Source organism: Equus przewalskii, chromosome 17 (genome assembly GCF_037783145.1).
Source record: "Equus przewalskii isolate Varuska chromosome 17, EquPr2, whole genome shotgun sequence".
Lineage (NCBI taxonomy): Eukaryota > Metazoa > Chordata > Mammalia > Perissodactyla > Equidae > Equus > Equus przewalskii.
In genome coordinates this window covers 75877696-75904579 of record NC_091847.1, presented here as the reverse complement: position 1 = coordinate 75904579, position 26884 = coordinate 75877696, and the positions used below count along the sequence as shown (strand labels likewise).

General features: G+C 37.3%; 1 protein-coding gene across 10 annotated transcripts in view; it reads left to right on the top strand.

Annotated features, from left to right (window-relative positions):
• ALS2 (alsin Rho guanine nucleotide exchange factor ALS2) overlaps positions 1-26884 on the top strand; it is a 72333-nt gene that overhangs the window by 4514 nt on the left and 40935 nt on the right. For 4 of the 10 annotated variants that reach the window (XM_070580709.1, XM_070580715.1, XM_070580712.1 and 1 more), the window contains exons 2-8: positions 7875-7954; positions 9375-9529; positions 12567-13504; positions 16600-16957; positions 18782-18950; positions 19791-19887; positions 24108-24185. In XM_070580709.1, coding sequence (XP_070436810.1) covers positions 7935-7954; positions 9375-9529; positions 12567-13504; positions 16600-16957; positions 18782-18950; positions 19791-19887; positions 24108-24185 — 1815 coding nt within the window. In that variant the 5' untranslated portion in view covers positions 7875-7934. Of the gene's footprint in view, positions 1-775; positions 1214-5109; positions 5424-7874; positions 7955-9374; positions 9530-12566; positions 13505-16599; positions 16958-18781; positions 18951-19790; positions 19888-24107; positions 24186-26576; positions 26710-26884 lie in introns of those variants that run through there. The other 6 variants (XM_070580716.1, XM_070580710.1, XM_070580717.1 and 3 more) reach the window with 4 other exon arrangements.

The following is a 26884-nucleotide window of genomic DNA, read 5'->3' as shown; positions in this document are numbered from 1 at the left end:
AAACAATATTTTCATTCCTAATCAAGAATACCTGTTATTAGTGCTTTCAAAATAAGTAAAACTTATATCTCCAGAGCTGTATTTTTTGGCATGTATGCTCCCCGTTCAGTTATGTGGCCCCTTGATGACCTTAAGCACTAGATGTTATCGCTTGATAAAATAAACCAACATATTTTGAACTATATTTCTGTAATATTGCCTTTTTGCAAAAAAGTAGTGGCCATTTTAATAAAAGAATAGTAGCAAAATATTAAAGGAATTTTGCATCAGAAACTGTACTCTGTCATGTAATAACAGGCACAAATTGTTGCAGTACCTGGGAATTTGAAATTTAATTGCTAGTATTATAATATCCATCAAAATGTTTCATGAGAATTTTAGTAATCCAGAAAAATACATTTTTAAAATATGTACAGAAAGGAGCTCAATGGGCATTGCTGGGCATTTATTTTACCATGTTTAACCCCCACCATGGGTACTATTCATTGTAGAGGATTCTCAGAATCAGAAGAGTGCAGTTTTCATACTTTTCAGGGTTAAATTAGCAGGCCATAAAAAACAGACTATGAAGCCTTAGCGTCCCTGATTGCACCAAAAACTGTCTCCATGTACTAAGGGAAAGGGACTGTTCTTTCCTGGGTCGTCTAACATTTATGAAGTGACATGAAGTAAAAGCATCTTCATTGTTAGGAAATACCATTAGCAAATTATGTATGAGAGTTTCTGTTGTAAGAAGACATTTTCCTTTTGTGTCTGATACTGACTTTTATTACAGGCCTTAGGAATCTTCTACATCATTTGGAAGTCCACGGATTGGAACTTAAGACCAAAGGCTGTCTTCCGCTGAGTATTCGCTTAACTTACGCCTTGCTGGTGTAAGTTAGCTTTTTGGGTACAAGATGTCCCAATGAATAAGTCATGGTGTCTGACCTCCAGGAGTTTATAATATATTTTGAATCAATGACTTAATGAGTGCATTATCCCATTAGTAACAACGTTGTAAATAATACGTACTTTCTAGGCTAGCCTACTGATTTTATTCAGTGCATTAATTTACTGAATTCCTGAACTCTGGGTCAGTATTTAAGGGGCTAGTCAGCTCCCATAGTGCTGTCAGCCATTGCCTCTGGTGCCACAATTAAGGCTGAGAGGGTTGGGATTTGAAGTGGCCTCAACCTTTGATGGTGGCTGGTTTGTCAAGGCTTCATGCAAGGTGAGTGTCCCTTCGCCTTTGTCAGTGGTTGCTAAAGGCTTTGGTGGCAGGATATCCAGGAAGTAGCAGATGTTGGTGTATAAATTACTTTTAAGTCAAGTGTTTGAGTCGAAAGTTGCCTTAAATCCGTTTGTAAACATGTTGCCTGAGCCTCTAAAAAGCAAATATTTATTAAACATTTACCATGTGTAAAATACCATAGTGTCTTAAATTATTGTTTACTGCATTCACAGTGTAAACTCTGGTTTACTACATTGTAATAAAATGCAGCCAACTCAAACTTTGAAAAGAAAGTATGAACGCACAAAATCTGTAGTAATTTTATATTGGATTCACTCTATGTCTAAATCATTTCAGGGCACTATGATACAGGTTTACTCCTTTATTTTTTTTATTGTCTCCCCATTTTAATGTCTTTTCATTCTAATCACTAATTATCATTACCCTTGTAACTACAATTATTGCTGTTATTTTAATCTACACCTATTTTAAGCCAGTAAGTCAGACAGCAGAATGAGACTAGAAGGCCCCAGCCTTGCTGGTGTAAGTTAGCTTTTTGATGCCTTGAGGGTACTGTCTACTTTACAGAGAGACATCATTCTAGTCAGAAAGATAGCATGCGGGTATGTAAACTCCTTCGGGACAGGAAGTCGTTTATTTATGTAGGCCTAGTCTGTCTACAGATATTTATCGAGTACCTGTTATATGTCAGGACTATGTTAAGCAGTTGAGATATAATAGAGAATAAGATATTTTGGGCTTTCATGGAAGTTTTAGATTAGCATACCTAGAACATGGTAGATGAAAAACATACGTGTGTTTTAGTTGTTGACTTTTGAGTTAGTATACTTATGACTTGCAAATTTACCTTTCAGTAAATTATTAAGGCAAAAGAACTTTATCCAGAGAATACAGTTTACTAGAGGTGAATATATAGAATCTTACATGGTTTAATTTTCTCTTTGCATTTGGGATAATAGTCCACTAACACATTTCTATTCCACATTTAAAAATTTTTATTTATATTCTGCCTTGTTCCTAAAAGGACTTAAGGCAGTTTACAAAAATGTACGAATGTGTCAAGATAAAGAAACAGAATGAACGGAGCCAGGACTGAGATTAGAATACATAGCACGCATACCACCGTGAAGTCCTAGCCACTTACATGTGCCATCACATGGTATTCTTATCCTCCCACCACAGAGTCTGTAATCCTGCCTATATCTGTACCTGTTGTTTCCTTTTTTAAAAAAATATAGACCCTTTCTGTTAGTGGAAGATCAGTCTCACCACACATGTTCTGGATGCCATCCTCTCACTTTGTCCAGGACTTTGGTTTCTGCCCTCTATCTTTATACCCCGTGCATCTGGGATCAGAGCTGTTGTCATACAAATATGTTCAACTGTGACTCGTCTCCCTGATCCCCCCCGCCCCTCCCAAAACACACCCTTGGTATTCACATTCCTCTCCAGCTACTGCACCATTTCTCTGTTTGTCATTTCAACAACATTTTTCAAAAGAATCATTGACACGAACTTTATTTTCATGTCCTCATCTCCCATTCATAGTCAGCCCACTCCAGTCTGGTTTTCAGTCCTCTACCACACCACTGAAACTGCGGCCATGCACAGCAGTGACATGCACAGCAGTGACATCTGTGTTGGCATAGCCAGTGGGCACTTTCTAGTTCTCATCCTGTGAGAGCCCAGCTGCACTGACCTAATTGGCCAGTCCCTCTTCCTGAAACACTTTCTGCTTTGCTTTTCTTTGCCCACACTAGACATGTGTTTCTCCTCCCTCTCACTGCACTTGTCTTTACTTGTTCCTCAGCCTGTCCAATCTCTAGATGCAGGAGCTCCTCACAGCTTGATCCTGGCCCTTTCCTTTCTCTTAATACACATTCCAATGATGTTTTCTATTGCTTTGATTTTGGATATTATGCATATGCCTTCCCAAGTTTATATCAATAGCTGAGACCTTTCTTCTGAACTCCGTACTCATATATTCGGCTGCTCACTTGATATGTACTCTTGGATTTCTCACAGGCATCTTGAACTTACCATAAAAAAGTCTTATCTTACCAGAATCATATCTTCCACTTCAGAATTCTCTGTCTTTCACTCTTCCCCGTTTCAGTAAATGGTACCGCTAGGACACAATTGTTCAAGGCAGATGTGGAGGCCATTTTTGATATCTCCTTCTCCTTTATACCCCACCTGTGTCTAATATATCACCAAGTCCTAGTTGTTCTGGGACAAAGCACCTCTTATGCATTTACCTACTTTCCCCTGCACTAAATTGGAGGCTTTGTATGAAGTTAAAAGAGCCCAGGCCTCCTTCCTCTACTGAGAAGATGAGCCAGGTGAGTATTTGCAGGCAAGATATTCCTTGCGGAATTACTTTGGGTACAATATGAGTATGTTTACCAAAAAACCGACTTAAAGCTTTTGAAGCAAATGTAAATCATCACCATTTAAAGAAATTATTAAGGCACCTGTAGACTGTCTTGTAAGCAATGTAACTTCCTAGACTACTCTCCCAAAGTCCATGTTAAAAGTACATAAAGAAGCTGAAAGAAATAAAAAGGAAAGAAAGAAAATAGTTAGAAGTTGGGGACCCCTACCAAAAATGGTAGTTGTTGTTTTAGAATATAGGTTCCTAGTCCCTTGAAACCCTTGAGGCAAGATATGTCTTGGAATTCACTTTGGTTTTTTTTTTTTGAGGAAGATTATCCCTGAGTTAACATCGGCTGCCAATCCTCCTCTTTTTGCTGAGGAAGACTGGCCCTGAGCTAACATCCATGCCCGTCTTCCTCCACTTTATATGTGGGATACCTACCACAGCATGGCTTGCCAAGCGATGCCATGTCCGCACCCGGGATCCGAACTGGCGAACTCCGGGCTTCCGAAGCGGAACGTGCGCACTTAACCGCTGCACCACCAGGCTGACCCCTGGAATTCAGAATTTTTTGATCTTTAGAAGAAGGTGCATAAACCGTATATTGTGTAACACTTCTCTTGCAACCTTTGGTACCGCCTCATAATCATATTACTATTTCTGAAGCAAAATATATAAATATTCACACGAAAGGGGTAAAAACTAAATAACCTCACACTAGTTCATGTCAGGTTTTGCTGTCAGATGAGTTCAGGTCAAATTAGATTTTGCCACCAAAAGAGTTACGAAAAAACTTTTAGTTTCAGAGTTTTTTGGACATTGGATTTCTGGTTAAGGTATTGTGGACCTGTCTCTGGTTCATAGCTTTTCTTTCTAGTAATAATTAGGACGTCTAGACCAGATTTTGTTAGGCTATGCCCGGGTCTTGGTGTTAAAACCGTATCTCCTGCCTGTACAAGACAGCGTCATTCTTTTTCTTCTTTTTCCTTTTTTTTTTTTTTTTTTGAGGAAGATTAGCTCTGAGCTAACTGCTGCCAATCCTTCTCTTTTTGCTGAGGAAGACTTGGCCCTGAGCTAACATCTGTGCCCATCTTCCTCTACCTTATATGTGGAACGCCTACCACAGCATGGCTTTGCCAAGCGGTGCCATGTCTGTACCCGGGATCCGAACTGGTGAACCCCGGGCTGGCGAAGCGGAATGTGCACACTTTGCTGTGCCACCAGGCTGGCCCCCAGGATAGCTTATTTCTCTGTTAAATGTAGCAGGAAGGTGTGTATCCAATGGGATCTAAAAGTGGAGTCAATTCATTAAGAAGCAAGGTTTGCCTTTTGTTTTAAAGGGCCATCTGAGAGTTTACTTACTTTACGTTTTAATGTAAAGGAGATAATAACTTGGAAGATAAAGTGGTATACTTTAAAATGAACCTAGGTTTGTTCTGTGGCTCATAGAATTTAATAGCTGGAGAGGATGCTTGAGTATGTTTTGCTCATTTTACAGATGTTGATTTCTGGAAAGGCCATGCAAGGCAAAGGAGGACCCCACGTTTTCTGACTCTATACAGAATCACACAGCTGCTTTTTCACAGCTAGTTAATATACTAAAGGCCTACTAAGAAACGTTATTATAATAGAAGAAAAGAAGCAGAGTACAGGGATCCTGTGCTCCAAAGGAATGTAGAGTAAGGACCTTAAAGCTCGCCTGGAGAGAACTATCCCCAGAGGAAGCCCCATGATTAGGTGATTTTGTAACAGTTAAAAATGTAAAGCAATCAAAGAACAGAAGGAAGTTTAAGTGCTATTTGAATGGTTGAGGTAAGTCTTACAGATTTCCTGTAGAGGGGATCATAAAATTATGAGAAATACAAAAATTTTTGGTTTACTTTTTGCATGGATTCATAATTGAGAAAGAATGTTAGATTAAATGGAGTTGGTAAATGCCACTTATATTTAAGGATGTGAGGTAAAACTATAACATAAACTTCCCAGGTTAAGCTGCAATAGTCCTTTTCAGTTATGTTTCCTTAGCAGTCATTTCTCTTTTTCTCATTGCCCTATTTGAGTTTCAGGCAGATAGGTCTTCTTGGAAGAAGTCAAACATATTAAACACCATTAAAACAAAATGAGATAGGTATAAATACTGATATAGAAAGATGCCTATGAAATACTATATTAGCTAGCTTTCTGTTGCTAATGAAGCAAATTGCTACAAACTTAGTGGCTATTTAAAATAACACATTTGTTATCATATAGTTCTTTAGTTGGAAGTCTGACACAGTCTTGCTAGGCTAAAATCAAGGGTATCAGCAAGGCTGAGTTCTTGTCTGGAGGCTCTAGGAGGGAATCCCTTTGCTTGCCTTTTCCAGCTTCTAAAGGCCACCTACATTCTTTGGCTTATGCCTCCCAATTCCCCCCCCCCCCCCCCCCCCCGCCCGGCCCCGTGATCTTCAGAGCAGCAGTGGAGCATCTGTGACCCTACTTCACATCTCTTTCTCTGACTCTCTTCTTCTGCCTCCTTCCACTTTTAAGCACTCTTGTGATCATGTTGAATCTACCTGGGTAACAAGGATAATCTCCCTATCTTAAGGTCAAGTTGATCAGCAATCTTAATTCCCCTTTGCCACTTAATCTAACATATTCGCAGGGAATGGATATTAGGATGTGGATATCCTCGGGGACCATTATTCTGCCTACCATATATAGTAAGTAACAAAAGAAAGTTGCAAAACAGTTCATAGACCTGTAAAACAGTTTAATTCCATTTGGATTTGAAAAAATGAGTGGTGGTGAGAAATCATATGGCATAAGGTGAAATCCACTTTAAGAAAACTGTGTATTCAAAAATACCCACATTTAAAGAGAAGAAAGTTTGACTATTCGCTTTACCAAAAGATTCTCAACGTTTTTGATTGTCAGGCAGTGGGACAACATTCAGTTTACATACTGCGAATCTTGTGCAAAGCAAAGTGTGCTTGTACACTTCCGTACCCTCCCAGTGGAGTTCTCTGGTTTCCGCTGGGTATTGTTTAACTTGAATCAAGAGAACACTTACTGCTTAATCTCTGAGAGATAAGTGCAAATTGGGTCTGGCTTCAGAATTTCTTTGTACACCATGAGCAGTACATTTTACTGAAAGTTAATTACTGTCACACACAAAGCATAGTATTACTTAATCATATTTATTAAATTATTAACATTTATTAAATCTATTTAGATAAATCTTTTGTTTACATAGTACCCTTCCAACTTTGAATGATGCAAAATCTCTCTAAAATTAGCATTCGGTAGGGAGTAATTTCCTCCAGATATACAGATGGGAAACAGTAAGAATTCACAGACAACCTGGTGTAAACAGATGGATCTTACATCACCCCTGCCAGCGTCAGAGCACAGCGACCCTGCCATATCCTGCTGCAGAAGAATCAGACATTTGGCCCCAGTATTTTTATAGTTCACACAAATAAAATCTCACTGCCTTTATTCTCATAAAGTGCCCTTAAAATGTGAATTTCTTAGTTGAAATGCATTGAGCATTTCTGTATGCCTGTTTATATTTCTATCTCTTTATTAAACATTGAGTTTCTGAACTGATGAGTCATGCTATTTGTACTGTAATTTTCATATAGCTCTTTTCTATTAAATGGTGGATTTTAAAATAGATACTTTAAAATTCAAACTTCTTTCTTCTAGCCTTTTGGATTATGGTTTTGAATTGAAGTTGATTGGGGAAAATACTGCTAGTTCCCATAAATGGAAAACTTTGTATTTTAATGGTGTGATTTTTTTGTGTGCGTTACTGAAAAATGTAAATTTAAAACTACTTGAATCTGATGCATTACTGAAGAGATTTTAGAAGTTCTTTCTTATTTGGTATTTAAGTGTTTGTGTTCCAGAACATTTAAAAATTAACCTTACTGTGTATGTAATGAATACTTAACACACCGAGTTTTCAGATTGAGCTTCATTCTTTATAATAACCAAAATCTGTTGCCTGACGAAGTACAGCTTAATTGCAGGTAGTGTTTTCTTCCTTTGACGTTACGTTTAACTTCAACAGGCATTTTTATAAGCTCAGTGGGCAGGCTCAGTCTAGATATTTGACTTTGGCAGGCGGGATATGAAATAGTTTAAATAGTTTCACTGCGTATTTATTGCCCAGTGAATGTACACTTGTTAGAGGGCTGCCTTTTTTTTTTTAATCTGAGGCATAAAATAGCAAAGTATTTTTTCACTGCTCTTTGTGGTTACCTGTGTTTTGCCATGTAGGTCTTTATATACCTTTTGCAAAGAGGAAATGATTTAGTGATGGAGTGCTCCCACTGACCGATGGACGCAAAGAAGAGAAGGTAACACCATTTCTTCCTTTTCCCCTATCCTTCTAGGAAAACACAACAAACATTTCACGTATGTCTAGCTTCTCTTCAGTTTAATTTTCTTGTTGATGTTTATTAAGTAGGAATAGTGACATTTGTGTTGATTGGTAAAGAGAGAAAGATATTAAAATAAAGCTGATTAGTGGTAAGCTTTCTTGCTGGTTCTTTTCTTATGCTTATAAAAGACAACAAAATCTCTTCATTTCATCTGTTTAAGGCTTTTGAAGCCTTTTTTTCTCATAAATAATTTCAGGTTTTCAGAAGTAGCCTTATTAATTGTAGAAAACTAGTCATGGATGATATTTTAAAAAGAGGGTTATGTTTGTGGATTTTCTTCCAGAAACTGTGGTTATACCTAATTACAATTTAGAAGAATATTGTTTAGCAAAAATAGAAATTCCTAGGTATCACAAAATAAAGAAAACCAGAAAAGTTTCTGTGCCTCATTAAAATATTGGCATCAGTGTTTTAGAAGAAAAGAATATGAAGAAAATGTACTATCAGTGGCGACACATAGGAAAACTTTGTATAACGGAAACCCCAGGTATCTTAATATGCCCTGTCTTAGAAGGCGAGGCAGTTAAGATGTGGTCATTATTATGCAGCTCTGTGTTTTGTGTTCTTCGAACCAGAGTCATCAGATGGAAAGAATTCTTTGGCTAGAACATGAGTAAAGCATGAAGGATTTTACTAGTGCCTGTTATAAATTTGATTCTTAAAAATGTAAATAGCAATTATAGAGCTGAAACTTAGTGTAAAGTGAAACATGGACACCTATTCCTTCTATCTTTCTCATCAAATACTTTTTTACCAAATTAAAAACTAAAAATTTAAAATAAGACTCCAACTTGGGACATGTAACTTTACTATCTAAACAAGGAATATTCTTAGAATCTTGAAATTTTATGCTACTAAATCATAAAACTTAAAAAAGTAGGCCAGGCTTTGTTTGCTTCTTAGAGATGAGTATCTATGGGTTTAGATTATTCTCAAGCCTTTTATATAGTGGTTTTATCTTTGCTTCTGTGTCGTAACCAAAGGATAAAATAGGTGCTATTTAGACTGTCTGACCTAGTCACCCACGAGCTGGTAAAAGATACAAATCTCATGAAAGTATTAAGAGCAAAAGATAGGGACGGGCCTGGTGGCATAGTTGGTTAAGTTTGCATGCTCTGCTTCAGTGGCCCAGGGTTCATGGGTTCAGATCCCAGGCGCAGACCTATGCATCGCTCATCAAGCCATGCTGTGGTGGCATCCCATGTGCAAAATGGCAGAAGGTTGGCACAGATGTTAGCTCAGGGCCATTATTCCTCACCAAAAAAAAAAAAAAAAGAACAAACGATGCAGTTCAGAATTGCAGGAACAATTAGGCTGTTTTTCTTGATGTTTGTAGCTCTATAGAGGCGGAAGGATCCAAAGAAAGAGGCCTGGTCCATGTCTGGCAGGCAGGATCCTGTTCTGTAACACCAGAGAGATTGCCAGGCTGGGGAGGAAAGACTGTTCTTCAAGCAGCCCTTGGAGTGAAACATGGAGTTCTTCTGACTGAAGGTATTGAAAAGAATGGCTTAGCAAATACTGACTGAAACGCTCACAACTGCCTGGGTGGGTAAGAGCAAGTCAGAGAGTTACTGGATACCACTGGTTCCTGATGCACTTTGCTGGACCTTATGTGCCTTTGTTTTTCAAAATATGTTCTTACTCCCTTTATCAGAAATCAAATTAGTTGCTAAATTTAAGATATACCATAATTAGAATAAAAGAGAATTATAGTTCTTAAATTATATAGTAATAAGTACACGAAAAAGTAACTTTTGGAAGGTTACCTATTTAGAAACTCTTGCGTAGCTTTTGTTCATTAAATGAATTAGAATAATAATGCTAATAATAGCTAATGTTTATTAAACAGTTACGTGTGCCGGTCAGTGTACTAAGTACTTTGTGTTATCTCATGGAGTCTTCACAGCCACCTTATTAGGTAGCTACTGGTGTTATCCCCACTTCACAGATGAGAAAGCTGAAGGTTGGGGGTGGGGTGTGTGTGTGTGTATCAATAATTTTCCCAAGCACACACAACTATTGGAGTGTCAGAGTCAGGACTGAACCCAGAGAGTCTGATTTCAAAGCCTGCTTTTTAAGCCACTTGGCTCTACTGTCTCAGTACAGTTTTTTTCAGGTATAAATAATACTTATAAGAGCATATAATAAAATCTATAAATCTGTGACAGATAGAAACATAGGCTGTAATTTATAGAGAGAGTTGCCTTTAATTTGATGGCAGTTTACAACTCAATCATAGCAAATTTGATTTGGGCCAGGACTGCCATTGACTTCACTAATTCATAGATTTCTGCTCTGTAAACATTTATTTAGTATTAAATAATGGTTTGGTATTTTCCTTGTAGAAACTAAGATAAGACAGATTCTAGGAAACGAAGCTAAAAACTGACCTTGGTGGTTTTATGGGGTAAACATGGATTTGTTTCTAACCCTTTTATTATTATGTCACTTTTGTTACAATAACATGTAAGAACATTAGGCCAGAATTTGGAAAGTGTCTTTAAGAATATGACTATATTCAGTACCTACCTACCCTCTGGGCTTTAAAATGTATCATTCTCAAGCATATATCAGTGGAATTCTGTTACTATGTTTTGTTAGCCCTTCAATAAGATATTTAGGAACCCTTCATGAATATGATATCGTTAAAATCTAGAATCATACTTACAAAGTTGGAACAACTGAGGGAAAACTTTTAAGAAATATATAAATAGCTTATCATTGTTCATATTTAAGCAGTGTCCGGGTTTTAAGTGTCAAAGTTACAAAAAAATCTCATCTCACCCAAGTGTGTAGTTTGAAATGGCAGAAAGATCTGTGTTCCCTTTCCAGGTGAGAGCATGGTACTACTGATTGAATGCTGGAGATTTTCAAACTGCTTTGTGTCTAGTCATTTTGACTATTAGCTGATGATTCAACGAGGACGCTTCACTGATTCACTATTTTTGGGGTACTCCAGGTTAAAAAAAGGAAGGGTCTTTAAATATTCGTTTCTTTGCAGTATTGCTTTCTCTGGTGGAATAATATCAATGGAAAGAGTTGGTGAGCTGTTTTAAGTGTACTGTTACATCACTTGGGAAGAAAAGTTTAAAAGATAGTAACCAGTGAGCTTACTTTCCCAGCACTCGTTTTCCAGACTGGAAGTTCCCTAATGAAAGCTCGTATCTTCCCTCTGGTCACTATTCTGTTCTTATTCCTTATGTAGACATTGTGGTGAGTTAATTCGAGTATATAAATGTGTGCCATGTATAATCCAAAGATAAAACCTACAGTTTTTTCATCATCAACTCAATTGCTGCCTGTGGGAAAAAAATAGTACTTATTTCTTCATTAATTTTGAAAAATGAGTAAGTCTCTGGTCATATGGAAAAGAAAGGATAGTGAGCTTGGTATAATATTTTTCAAAACTCATGGCCAAGTCTTTGTTCCATTTGAGTTTTTTGTTGTTTTTTTTTTGAAGATTGGCACCTTAGCTAATATCTGTTGCCAGTCTTCTTTTTATTTATTTATTTTCTTTCTCCCCCAAAGTCCCCCAGTATATAGTTGTATATTCTAGTTGTAGGTCCTTCTGGTTGTGCTGTGTGGGATGCTCTCTCAGCGTGGCCTGACGAGCAGTGCTAGGTCCATGCCCAGGATCTGAACTGGCAAAACGCTGAGCCGCTGAAGTGGAGCGTGTGAACTTAACCACTCGGCCATGGGGCCGGTCCCCCATTTAAGTTTTTTAGCCAGCATAGATCACATATACATGCCGCCGACTTCTCTGGTGCTACAGTAACATGACTTGGCAGTGCACCTGGACACAAGCAGGTTATCATCATTTGTGTACCCAACTCCCTGGTGCTTTTTGTTTTCATCCTACAGCCAGCCAGTCACCCTACAAAGGCTATCAAATATCTAGTATACAATATATATTATATGTAACATTTACAAATTATACATAATATGGTACAGAACATGAAGATGGTCATGTCTTGTTAACTCTGGTGCTTTCTGTGCAACATGCAGACATAAAGCTAATGTTCTTAGTTTTGGCCAGAATGGGTCTCTACTATTTTTATGCCATTGCATAATTTTCTGTGGCTCTGACTTGTTCAGTAGTAGTGAATGTTGTAGATGTTAGCAAATGTGCCTTTTGTATCTTCTGCTTATTTTATCTTAATGTGATCATCATTTTGTCTTTGAGTGCTTGGGATCTGCTTCTGTAATAGCCTATGATGATAGCCGATTGTGGTGGATCGATGCTAGGAGTTTGAAGGATGAGGCTGAAGGAAAGGAATTAATACCCTTCATTTGAAAGTAGTCTCTTGCAGTTTGTAGAAATTCTCACTATATTTCAGCATTGTAAAAGATGTTATTTGTTAAAAGATGAATAAATGAAGTATTGTATGCTTGAACCAAATCTCTACAATTGTGCTTTTGAAAATTTTAAAAAAAGACTCCTATTTTGTTAAACTTAGAGGGAACTAAAACTTTACTGATAAATTTCTAGTTAATTCACTAACTCCCTCTTTTTTTTTCCAACTTTCAGATGGTGAAGTCTACAGCTTTGGGACTCTTCCCTGGAGAAGTGAACCAGCAGAAGTTTGTCCGAGTAGCCCCATTCTAGAAAATGCCCTGGTTGGGCAATTTGTTGTTACTGTGGCAACAGGGAGTTTCCACAATGGAGCAGTGACAGAAAGTGGTGTAGTGTACATGTGGGGGGAGAACTCTGCTGGCCAGTGTGCGATAGCTAACCAGCAGTATGTTCCAGAACCGAATCCTGTCAGCATTTCTGATTCTGAGACCAGTCCTTTGTTAGCAGTCAGGATTTTGCAGTTGGCATGTGGTGAGGAGCACACTCTGGCATTATCAATAAGCAGAGAGATTTGGGCATGGGGTACTGGTTGTCAGTTGGGTCTCATTACCACTACCTTCCCAGTTACAAAGCCACAAAAGGTGGAACATCTTGCTGGGCGAGTGGTGCTACAAGTTGCCTGTGGTGCGTTCCACAGCTTAGCACTCGTCCAATGCCTCCCTTCCCAGGATCTGAAGCCAGTCCCAGAAAGATGCAACCAGTGCAGCCAGCTCTTAATTACTATGACTGATAAAGAAGACCATGTAATTATATCAGACAGTCATTGTTGCCCATTAGGTGTGACACTGTCAGAATCCCAGGCAGAAAACCAGGCCAACACTGCCATCAGCCCCTCCACTGAAACCGTTGACAGCCGGGGAGAGGTATTTGAGAACACTCTTGTAGAAAATGATCTGCCCATTGCTACTGAACTGAATGTTGGAAATGTTCAGACCACGAGTGGTGATGCCATTTCCTCCCAACAAGACGTCATGGGAACATCTGAAATTTCTTCTGCCAGAAATATACCATCGTACCCTGACACTCAGGCAGTGGATGAATACGTGCAGAAGCTGTCAGATCGTTCAATAAGGGAGAACTCAGAGAACAGTGAAAAGCCAATGGCATCTCAGGTACCTGCTAAATTTTATAAAGTATTTTTGGAGTTGAACCATGTGAGTTTTTCTTTAGAAGCTTTAAAATGCCTAATGCATGGTAGCATTTTTTATTTTTTGAATTTGACTATAAGTATGTCTTATCATGTTAGCATAGATAAGGAAAAACTTGGGTTAATTAAAAATTATTCTTTATGTTCAAATTCTGGCCCTTTATGATGTTGAAAAATGTCATGCTAGGCTTGTTTTGTAAGTAACAAAATCCTATTTTTTTTCCTAGTACTTTTCCCCCATGGCTAAGGTGCTGAATTTTGGTGAGCCCTTAAATAGTTTAATCTACTATAGTTTATATTTACAAGATTCTTCTCACCTGTGTTTGTGCTACTCTCCAGATTAAGTAGAGAAAAGTCTTTGCCTTCTTTATCAGAGAAGGTTGTTATGTGGTGGATCCCTCAATTGTAGGCAGACTTAGAAAGAAAACTTACTGGCATCACATATTGTTTAAATATTTTTCAGCTATACCTGTGGTCGTTACTGGGCTTTATTGTGGGGGAGGGGGTTAATATTTTCTTCATGTTATTTAAACTACTCTCATTTTGAAAACTTGTAAATGGAGAAAAGCTATTTACCAGTAGCATACAGTAAAGCTTGAGTCTCCCTGCTTAAAACAAATTGTTTTAAAAGGATAATCTGTTCTTTACTTGTAGTGTAAGCCTTTTAATTTTGCTTTTACCTGTATAAGAAAATAAAACAAAAAGAACTGTCCTGTGGTGTGTTTTCAGGTTTTGAAACCACGTAGCCTCTTGAATCTTTATTCCCGTTGTTCACTTTGGCAGAGTGAGAACGTGGCTTAAGGTGTTTTAAGAAACAGTTTTTATTTTGCAGTTTACTCACTGAAGCTTGTGGATATTTTATTTCTCTTTAAGAATAAGCTGTTTGGAGAAAGGTATTATAAAAATCTAAACAAAACAAAAGAAATAATTTAACAGGAATGCATGTAGAAAATTCTTAGACTTGAAAATGCTTGTGAAAAAGTTTGACTTGTTAAAAATCATTTCTCTAATTTATTAAATTTGAAGTTAACAGTTTATTGTATACAGTTTATTTGATTATCGTCATTGAAATTGCATTTTCCTTTGGACTTATTTTGTAAACGCGTAAATTTTTTGTTACCCATGCTAAAGCATGTGTGTTTAACAAAAGTTGGCAGTGTGTGTTTATACTAAATTTAATTCTGTTTTTGTGAATAGTGCCTCAGTCGTACTTACGAGGAATTTATGTAGTTTAAGACAAGTTTTTTATCTTCTGGCCAAATATAATTGAAAGACTATCTTACTTTTGTGAAATAAATCATAATATTTGGCAGTGAAGACTAACTATATCTCACTACTGAATTTTATTATTAGTTGACTGGGACTCCTAAAATTATGTCTTTCATCAAAATTGCTGGTTAGGTGTTTTTGTTTTGTTTATTTTATGTATTGTTAAATATAATTAAGTAGAGGAGCCAGTTAAAAAATAGTTTGAAGTTTATATAAGAACCCCTTAAACTAGTCACCCCTAAATACCATGGCTGCTTTTATTATGAGCTTCTGTAAACAAAGAGTGAAAATAGACATGTTGGTTCTTCTGAACAAGTTATCATGGGAACTGTATCACCAAGGAAGTAATAGGCTTTGTATTTATCTTTTGTTTTATATAGTATATTTGTTTATTTTGTCGTATATTTAATTAAAGACTCAGTTGCACAGAAATAACTCTTATGAATTTAGTATTTAATTCAACAAAGTGTATTGAGTACCTACTTTAATTCAGGCTCTATGCGTGTTAGGCCACAGGAATTACTTCCTTTAAGAAAATCAAAAGCCAGTGTTAAAAAAATTTTTTTTGGATTGGTTTTCAATTCAGGACAAATTAAGGAATGTATATATACGCTTTGGATAGCATAGGAAGCAAATTTTTCATGTGACCTATGCTGATAAGCCAGAAACTTTTTTGTGTGTTTAGCAAGTACATTTAATGACTTTCCTTTTTAGTAGACAGTGGTGTTTGACAGCTCAGAGTAAGTTTCAACTGATTTTTCACTAAGGTATTAGAAAACTTCAGTTTGACTTTCTAATACAGCTATGAATAACACTAAGAATATTGGTTCTGAATGTTTAATTATTAACCTACCCCATCTACTCTCTGTGGTAGCAAGAGCAAAGGTAACTCTTCAGCTGACGCAGCCCCTGGTCATGGAAAATAACTCATTGATGGGATGTAGAAGGACTTGAATTTAAGAACATAATTTGGGGACTGATAGGTCAGAGGTGTAACTTATTTTTCTGCCTATGTATGCTGTACCTGAATTTCCATTTATAAAACATTTTAGGAAAAGCCTTTTTTTTTTTAAAAAAAACCATAGTTTTTTCTGATATTTCTTAGTAGCAATCTGTGTAAAATTTCCTAAAAGCGATCAATTGTAAAACTTGAATCTGTGCAATTTTCTATCCAGGGCTGTCACAGTGTACTTCATATTAAAGGCTGTGTTTTCCATACCTTTATTTCCTCTCCCCTTTTACTGTGCTTAATTTTATAAAAGCAGCTGGGACTTATTTTTAAATACCATGGAAAAACAGCACTCAAAAGGAGATAGTTTGGGGGCCGGCCCTGTGGCATAGTGGTTGAAGTTCTGCATTCTCCGCTTCAGCAGCCCGGGTTCACAGGTTTGGATCTTGGGCACAGACCTACTCCACTTATCAGCCATGCTCTGGAGGCATCCCACATACAAAAAATAGAGGAGGATTGGTGCAGATGTTAGCTCAGGGCTAATCTTCCTCAAGCAAAAAAAGGAGGAGGATTGGCAGTGGATATTAGCTCAGGGTGAATCTTCCTCCTTCTGAAAAAAAAGGAAGTATTTTTGATAAGAAACTGTATTTTGAGTACTCATTTCCATATAATTTGTTAAATTTATGATCAAGAGTGGATCCCTTTAAGTTGGAGATGAAGAAGCCTTTGTTTTAGAGTCTTATATTTACAGAGAGTAATGGATATTAAACTTTCTTGTTATTGATTGCTTGTTGTATGCAGGATTATATTTTTATATACTTTTTTATGTGTGTATATTTTAGCCTCTTGTAAAAGAAGCAATTCCTAATCTTCACAGTCCACCGACCACAAGCACCTCAGCCCTAAACAGCCTAGTGGTCTCTTGCGCATCTGCTGTTGGTGTGAGAGTGGCTGCTACATATGAAGCTGGGGCCTTGTCTCTTAAGAAAGTTATGAACTTTTATAGTACAGCCCCTTGTGAACCTGGGGCTCAGGCAGGCGGTAGTTCCATAGGCCCGGAAGGTCTGAAAGATAGCCGAGAAGAGCAGGTGAAACAGGAATCAATGCAAGGAAAGAAAAGTTCAAGTCTTGTAGATATCAGAGAAGAAGAATCAGAGGGAGGCAGCCGAAGACTTTCCCTCCCTGGATTGTTGTCACAAGGTAAGGAAATAACCAGGTTTTGTGAATTGACTTTTGGTGAATCCAAGATGCTCCTGACATCACATGCTATATTATAATAAACTAGCTTTTTGTATTCAATCAGAACATGTATTATAACAAGATCCCTGCGTGATTAGTGTGCACTTTAAAGTGTGAAAAGCATTGGATTAGACCTGGAGCTGGTAAACTTGTTATGTAAAGAGGTAAAGAGAAATATTTTATGATTTGCAGGCCATACGGTCTCTGTCATACAACTACTCAACTTTGCTGTTATTGCCTAAAAGCAGCCATAGACAGTACGTAACTAAATGAGCAAGGCTGTATTCCAGTAAAACTTTATTTGCGAAAACAGGCAATGTACTGTATTTGGCCCATGGGCTATAGTTTACCAACCCCTGCTTTACGCTATTTTGCGCAAAGCTCTAAAGTTTGGAATCCTAGGCTGTACTAAAACTTACCTTTCCTGCTCTACCCCTGTTTCCTATACTTGTTCTGTTTACTTATTGCTCTGTTGTGCCACTGAGCACTTCTGTTATCCTGCCTCCTTATTCTCCTTGCCACTAGATTTTCATCTACACAAATAAAACCCTTAGTCCTGATCAATTTGGGTGTGTTCGTGTGTGTGTGTAAAGAAAGCCCATGAATTCTATGAAGTCTGAAAGAGAATCTTGTGTCAAAATTTTCTTTTCTGAAATGTCCTTTAGCATTTTTAGTGTAAACATATTTGAGATTTCCTTAAACCATACATGTGGAATATTGATTTTTGTCATGTCATTAGATCATATGAATATGCAGTCCCACCAACAGGTTTATTTCCTTAGGTTAAATTTTACTTAGTAACCTAAAGTATCTTTAGAAAAATCTTACACGTACTCTTTTTCACCTCTTTCTTTTAAAATTATCTGAAATACATCTTTGAGGAAACTTCACGTAGGTTTTGTTTGCTAGTCTCTGTATGTACAAATGAATGGTACACTCGCCAGAAAAGGTGTTGATCTTAGCCGGTGATGATCACTTTTTTGTGACCCACAATTTAATGAAAAAGTGACTAAGTCTGTATTTAGTGACATTTGATGATTTTCCTCAAGACATATCCATCCTGTCACCAAATTGGTATACAAGATTTACATGGTGTTTTATGCCTTTGTTATAATTTTGAGCACTATAAAAGATGTTATCATTCTTTTTTAAAGGTTAATTTCTCTATAAAATAATTTGATGTAGGCAAGCAAAATACAACAACTTTTTAGTACTTCCCATTTATTTACTTTTTACCACCGTAGAAACTTTTAAATTTTGTATCAAAAATAAATACTTCACTAGAATATTTATAATATATTTGAACTTAGATCTTGGCTTGGAAAGATCTAAGTTAACTCTGCTTTGAAATAGAAAACGTATTTATCGGTTTTAGTGTAGTATTTTGTTAAGCATGTTCTTTAGAATATAAGTTCCTTAGGATGTCACACCGACATCCTGTGTAACATAAAGGTTATACAAAAAAGGATTCTGTGGCCAAATGTTTGGGAGTGGGGCTGTGTTAAACAAATTGAAACAGGCCTTTTCATTGTAGGACTTGTCAGTGCCTTTAGCATGCTAATGTATGTGTGAATTTCTATGGGGCAGGTAGTGGGAGGATAGGATGTAGTAGGCAGCATTTACCAAACTCATTTGACTATTAAAGCTCCATTTTTGCGGAGAACCTATAGAATGTACTTCATAAATACCATGTCAGTGTGTCTCTTTGAAAGTCAGCAGCTTATCAAAATGATATCTTTTTTCCGACCTGTCTACCCCCTCACCCCATCTCTGATTTGTTTTCAGTTTCCCCCAGGCTCTTAAGAAAAGCTGCACGGGTGAAAACGCGGACGGTGGTTTTGACCCCTACATACAGTGGAGAAGCAGATGCACTCCTGCCTTCCCTGAGAACAGAGGTGTGGACCTGGGGCAAAGGGAAGGAAGGGCAGCTGGGCCATGGCGATGTGCTGCCTAGGTAAGTGCCACCGGGATTTGCTGTTAGGAATGGGCTTAAACAACCCTCTCTCCTGTGAAGGTCTCTCATCTCCATTTCCTCATAGAAGTCTGGTCCCTTCTAGCTCCAGATTAAAGGAAAAAAACCCAAAAACTGTCGTCTTAGTCTTGAATTTGTTCCTAAAAACAAAGGACTCAAGTATCCATGCTGTACCTTTCCGTCACCTCTTTGATGTATATTCATCTTGGAATACAGAAAGAGGAGTTTGGGATAAGATTGTATTTCATTGACAAACTTGAATGGTTCGAGTTTTTAACTTATAAAAAAGAGCCAACAATTTTTTTAACCTGAAAGATGTCTCTCGGCTACTGCCAAAATCGCTTTAACCACAGTGTTAAACCATTTCTGCCCATGTAATCAAGGAACACTGTCGTTTGTGAAGAGGAGCTCTTATGGTATTTTTGGCACTGGTGAAGGTCTGTGATGGAGCGGCCGTCTCAGACAGCCAGTCAATATGAAGAGTGAAGGCAAACATGGCTACACGTTATTGCGTCCTCAGCATACCCTGCTACGGACTCTGCTGTATGAGTGATTTAGTAGTTTCATGATTCACAACACATTCTGAATTATGGTGGTTAATTAGTGATTGACAGACAAAGATAAAATTAAAACCATGCACAATTACTTATAATACTTAGGAGTAGATTGAACATACATCCAGTATTTTTATTTAATGTTTTCTTTTGAAATGTTTATTTTTCCTTGAAAGCACTTGCTCTATAATTTGAGAAAGGCTATAATCCTTGCTGAGACTACTTCTTACTTTGAGTTTGTGTGTGTGTGTCCATGTTTTTCTTTAAGGCTTCAGCCATTGTGTGTGAAATGTCTGGATGGCAAAGAAGTAATCCATCTGGAGGCAGGTGGTTACCATTCTCTTGCACTTACTGCGAAATCCCAGGTAGGAGGCAGACTATTAAAAGCTGATCTTAATTTCGTGGAAGGCCAACAAGACAAGATTGCACCATCGTTTACTGAGTATCTGCTACGTGTCAGGCAACAATACCATGTCTCATTTGATCTTTCCAGTGTTTTACATTGCATTGTTATTTCCATTTTACAGATGAGGAAAGGGAGGTTTCGAGAAATTATGTAACTTTGTCTCAAGTCACACATGTGGTAGTAGAGTATGGATTAAACACTGGTCTCCCTGACAAAGAAGCTTTCTATAACATGCTCTCATTGAAAAGTAGAACTCAGAATTTTCCAGGGTATTGGTGAATTTTTATTAGTTCTTTGATGAAGAAAATCTGCAAGTAAGACACTAAGAAAAGAAAAAAAGGCATTTCTCTTTAAAATTATGGGACCTGAAAGTGGCCTCCAGAATCACTTAAGACCATGCCCATATTCATAACCCTCCTAAGAAAAGTAGTTGTTCGAGTTATTCTTAAGTATATTCATACAGTGATTTTTCATCACTCCCTTTGTCTTTTTAGGAAAAGTCCTTAAAGGATTCTAAACCCTTTAAATATTTTAGTTTATTTTAAATTTCGCATACTAGGCTAGCCGAAAAACTAACATAGTCCATATAAATAAATGTAAATATTAGGAAAGAAAAGGATAATTTATTGTTATTAATATTATGAATCTAAAAGGCTTAAAAATAAGAGATTAGGAAGGTGATCAGTTACAAAATAAACGTATAAAAATTGCTAGCTTTCTTACAAACAAAAGAGAAAAGCGAAAATGTCCTTAAGGAAAAAGAAGCTGTTCATAATTACAGCAAAAGTATTAAGGAAATAGGAATATTCTTCTTTTTTTTTTTTTTTTTTTTTTCTTAAGATTTTTTTTATTTTTTCCTTTTTCTCCCCAAAGCCCCCCGGTACATAGTTGTGTATTCTTCGTTGTGGGTTCTTCTAGTTGTGGCATGTGGGACGCTGCCTCAGCGTGGTCTAATGAGCAGTGCCATGTCCGCGCCCAGGATTCGAACTAACGAAACACTGGGCCGCCTGCAGCGGAGCGCGCGAACCTAACCACTCGGCCACGGGGCCAGCCCAAAATAGGAATATTCTTAATAGAAAACTTGTAGCGCCCATATGACACAACCTGGAAAACTCTTCTCATAGATCATAAAATAAAATAGGAGTAAAGGGAGAGAGATTTTATTTTTAGATGAGTCAACGTTGCAGAAATGCCGTTTCTTCCTAGAGCCTTAAATAAGACCAGTGTAAATTCAGTACAGTCCCCAAAATATTCCAATATAACATTTACAACTTGATAAAATAATCCCCAAAATATTCCAGGAGAATAAATATAGGAGGTGAGTCACATAAATTCTGAAAAAGAACAGAAAGGAAGGGTAAGAATTGGTCTTATAAAAAATAAAACTAAAAACAGATCAGTGGAACAGAAATATACCTGTAGACTAAAAACAGACCCCAATATGCATGAGAATTTAGTGTATGATAAAGTGGGCTTTTCTTATCAGTTGGAGAAACAAGACTGAGTAGTCAGTAAATACTGTTGGAACCACTGGCTTTTTATTTGCAGAAGAAAATTAAGGTAACTTTACATATTCTACTTCTGGATGGAATGAAGATGTAGATGTTAAAAAATAAAACCATACATGTGTAAGAACAAATTTAGGTTATTTTTTTCAATAACCTGAGGAGTAGAAACCTGAGGAGTAGAAAAGGACATCACATCAAAAAACCAGAAATTATAAAGTAGAGATATGTCTGTCTGCATAATAATTCAACAGTCTTAAACAGCAAAAAACACCGCAAACAATTAAGATACATAAGCTGGAAAAAAAATTTGTAACGCATATAATAAAGTATTCCTGCCTGATGCATGAAGAATTATTGTCAAAGGATATTTATATTCCATTCATAAAAGAAGAAATAGAAAAGGCCTGAAATGAGTGAAAAGATAGTCAACCACTTAGTAAACAAATTTAAATTAAAACAACAGTAAAATATTTTCTCACCTATCAGATTAGCAAGGACTGCATTTAATACTGGATGTTGGTTAGGATGGGAAAAAGGTACATACAGTGCTGGTGGGAATGTACATTGGACCTTGCTGGAAGACAGTTTGTCGGTATGTATCATAAATCAGAACGTACATATTCATTGACCCAGAGGTTTTGCCTAGGAATTTAGCCTAAGGAAATAGATACACAAATATGTATACTCAAGGATTTTTAATGTAATTTTTTATATTGAAGAATTGAAAATAAATTTTTTTTTTTTTTTTGAGGAGGATGAGCTCTGAGCTAACTGCTACCAATCCTCCTCTTTTTGCTGAGGAAGACTGGCCCTGAGCTAACATCCTTGCCCACCTTCCTCTATTTTATATGTGGGATGCCTACCACAGCATGGCGTGACAAGGGGTGCCCGGGATCCAAACCGGCGAACCGGGCCACAGAAGCGGAACATGCGCACTTACCTGCTGCACCACAGGGCCAGCCCCAAAAAGTAATTATTAATAAGTATGCTTACATCATTAGGTAATTGATTAAACTACACCCACAGTGGAGTTCTATGTAGTTACTATAAATGATGTTGTAGCTCTATATTTATTGACATAGAAAAATGTCAACGCATAGCATTAAGTAAAAATGTAAGATCACAAAACAGCAATGATAGTATAGTCCCATTTTGCACTTTCCATTTTGTATATAAATACATTCTATTTAGTAGACATTAAAATTTCTGGAAATGTGTCTGTTCCCAAAACAAAATAGTAGTTTTCTCTAAGTGTTCGATTCATCGGAGGTTTTCACTTTCTTTTTGTTTCTTTGTACTGTCACAGTTTGTACAGTGACCATGAATTCGTTTTATAATCAGAAAAAACAAAACCATTTTCGTTAAACATCATCATTGGAATCTAGTTTTCTTTTGTCTGTGGTGGAGCATAGGTACTTCTGATTCTCCTACAATGACTCTTCATGTATTGAAAGGTTTTCTATCTACAGAGTAAAGAATCATGCTTCCTTTTTCTTTATAGCACTTACCTTATTTTTTATCACTTTCTTTGTAAGAGGAAGTATAGGATAATTCCTGGGATTAAATCCTGGCTCTACCACTTAACAAGTTTGTGACTTCTCTGGGCCAGTTTTCTCATCTGTAAAAAAAAAAAAAGGATTGTTGTGAGAATTAAGGATTAATTAATATGAAGAAAGTGTTAAGAACAATGCCTGGCAGGTAGTAAACACCTGAAAAACGCTCGTTGTTGTTAACCCTTGGGCTATGTGTCTTCCTATGTACTCTGTCTGCCCATTATCTCTGGTTTTATTTAAAAATGAATTTTTCTTAGATTAGACAGAGAAACACAAATGCCATATGATCTCACTTTTATGTGGAATCTAAAAACAACAACAACAACAACCCGAGCTCATAGATACAGAGAATAGGTTGGTGGTTGCCAGAGGCAGGGGGTGGGTGGGTGGGCAAAATGGGTGAAGGGGGTCAAAAGGTACAAACTTCCAGCTATAAAATGAATGAGTGAAGGAATCTAATGTACAGCATTGCTGCTATAGTTAATAATACTGGGGCTGGCTCCGTGGCTGAGTGGTTAAGTTCGCACGCTCTGCTGCGGCGGCCCAGGGTTCAGATCCTGGGCGCGGACATGGCACCGCTGGTCAGGCTACGTTGAGGCGGCATCCCGCATCCCACAACTAGAAGGACCTGCAGCTAAGATATACAACTATGTACGGTGGGGTTTGGGGAGATAAAGCAGAAAAAAAAAAAAAAAAAAAGAAGAAAGATTGGCAACAGTTGTTAGCCCAGGTGCCAATCTTAAAAAAAAAAATGATAATACTGTATTGCATACTTAAAAGTTACTAAGGGAGTAATTCTTAGCTTTCATCACACAAAAATTTGTTATTATGTATAGTGATGAATGTTAACTAGACTTATTGTGGTAAGCATTTCACAACACATACAAATGTTGAATCTTTGTGTTGTACACTTGAAACTAATACTTATCAATTATACCTCAAAAAATTTTTTAATGGAAAAAATGAATTTTCTTAATGTCTGTTATTTTAAAGAGTGGAAAGCCTAGTATAAGTAATCTGTGTGTAACTGTTGGTATATACATATATTATCCAGATTCAGAGCTGATGTGCAAAATCAGACTCACAACTCTTACCTGCTTTGCTTGATTTTCTAACAGGTTTACTCATGGGGTAGCAATACCTTTGGTCAACTTGGGCATTCCGATTTTCCAACAACAGTTCCTCGTCTTGCAAAGGTATTTTTGTCAGCTTGATAACTTTTATAGCAACTTATTCCAGAATTCTGAGTTATAACACTTGATATTTCTCCATTTTGTGTTTTAAAAAATTAGCAGACTTCTATATTTGTAACCTAAATTTGTTTTGACGTACTTAAAAAAATTTTTTAAAAACCTGAAGCTATTTGTTTTCAAGCTAAATGTTCTTTTTTTATGTTAGTTTATGTTTCTTTTCTTCTTAACTGCCACTGTTCATTGAATAGTCCGTTCTTCTGTCTTTGTTTTAAAGGCAAAAATGAAAAAGTTCTTTCTTTTAAAACAAGTATCTCTAGGACTATGGTGTTGACTTCTGAGCTTTATACTACCAAATAATGCCTACTCTTTGAATTCTCACTGAAGTTTGACTTTTACATATTATTTGGTGGTGGTGTTTTTTGCCAGCCCAGTGGCACGGTGGTTAAGTTCATGTGCTCTGCTTTGGTGGCCCGTGGTTCATAGGTTCAGATCCTGGGTGCAGACCTGGCACTGCTCATCAAGCCATGCTGTGGTGCTGTCCCACATAAAACAGAGGAAGATTGGCAACAGATGTTAGCTCAGGCCAATCTTCCTCACAAAAAGTTTTTTGGTTTTTTTTAATGTACGTAGTTATAGTATTAAACCTTTTTTTAAACTCTTTTTATTTTCTATAGTGAAATTAAAAGTATAGATGATTTCTTCACTGTTGTGTGAATTGGTTTTAGTTCAAGTAATGCTATTGAAAGATTGGTAGCTTTTTAGTCCTGTTTAGATGCAGTTCTAGAGGAGTGTTTCTCAACCTTTTTTTCTGCCCCACCTGCAGAAATACTAAATTCTCATTGATAGTATTGACTCCTTATACAAGATTTGTTTGTTTTTTGAGGGATGGTGGGCGGGGAATGTGCATGGTGATAGCCTAATAGAATAAAATATGGAGCTCTTGTATTTGTAGTTTGATTCTGATATCTACCCTCTCCCAAGACATGCTCCCTCCACTGAGTTGTAGAGACTGAAAAAAGATAGTTACCTCAGTTTCAGGAATATGATTCAAATATACGCTACTGTTAATACACATTCCAATAATTTGTGTATTCAGTATGTACTGTGCATCCATCACTATATATGACTTATGTGCTGCCTTTCCTTCCAGTGAACTTAATTTTACTGGGAAGGAAAGTTTTTTTTAAAAAAGTTAGGGAACAGTTATTACTTCTAGCTCCAATCTTAAATAAAATATTTTCGGTATAAAACATTTCAGGGGCCAGCCTGGTGGTGCAGCAGTTAGGTTTGCACGTTCCGCTTCGGTGGCCCGGAGTTCGCTGGTTCAGATCCCGGGTACTGACATGGCACCGCTTGGCATGCCATGCTGTGGTAGGCGTCCCACATATAAAGTGGAGGAAGATGGGCACAGATGTTAGCTCAGGGCCAGTCTTCCTCAGCAAAAAGAGGAGGATTGGCAGCAGATGTTAGCTCAGGGCTAATCTTCCTCAAAAAAAAAAAAATTCCGTGGTGTGATATTCAATTTCTGATAGTTAGTCACAAATAAAGATATGGTAAATCATTGTTCCTTGTTTTTCTTTTTTATTTGAATAAAGTAGATCATGCATTTATACAGATGAAGGTTTTGTAATATAGCATGGAGACCCTGGAAATCAAATTTTTATTTAACATTTTAGTTGGCCAAGAGATTACAGTTTGTTATAAGGTTTTAGTTTCATCACTTTTTAACTGTACATACAAAAATTACAGCATCAGAATTTTGGTTTTTTTATTTGGGGGAAGGGTGAGAAAAACATTTTGAAGTCATTTTAGTTGTGAATTAAAAGTCAAGGCAGAGTGATCTGAATTAGTTTTGATCAGAGACTAAGAAGAAGGGTGTTTCCTTCTGCAAAAGTTTTAATTCATTCTTTGCAAAATTAACAGGAAGTCAGTTATTTGGATAGCTATAAAGTAGTGGAGACGTGCACACACACACACTCACACAAATGCCTAATCACCTAGGATTTGGAGCCTTCTAGACACACAGAATCTAACAGATTAGGGGGATTTTACTTCTCAGTCTCGGGGGCCACAGCTGAAGTTGGGTTTGGAGGTTGGGCCAGTAATTTCCATAGCAGAACACTTTCTTCAAATGAAATCTTATGTGTAATCCCGTACATAAAACAGATAAACATGGAACTACTTTATTTGAAAGATGGCCCTGGCACGGGCTTTTCCATGGTGGTTCCTGAATCACTATGTGGAATCCTGAGGTTTGAAAACTATTGATTTAAGGCAGTGGTTCTCAAACCTTTGCATACATCAGAATCACCTGGAGAGCTTGCTAAAGCACATTGCTGGGTCCCACTCCCCGTAGCTCTGTGGCCTGAGTTTGCATTTCTAACGTGTTCTTAGGTGGTTCCTGCTGCTGCTTCAAAGACCACACGTTGAGAACCACTGGTCTAGGGGATCCATGTAGATGGGCCCCAAAGGGGTCCTGCCTGTTTCAGCATCCTGGGAGTTGGCACAGTGAAGTCACATCAGAGAGGTAGTGAGTTCCAAGTGGGAAAACTGAATTTTAGCACACAAGGGTTTAGTTGGCCAGAATGGAATTTAGCCATGTTAGATTTTCTTTTTACCTTGATTTTTGTGCACACAGCTAGATGTGAATGGACAAAGATGTGCCCTATCTGTCAGAATAGGGCTGTAGAAGTTTTTGGGTC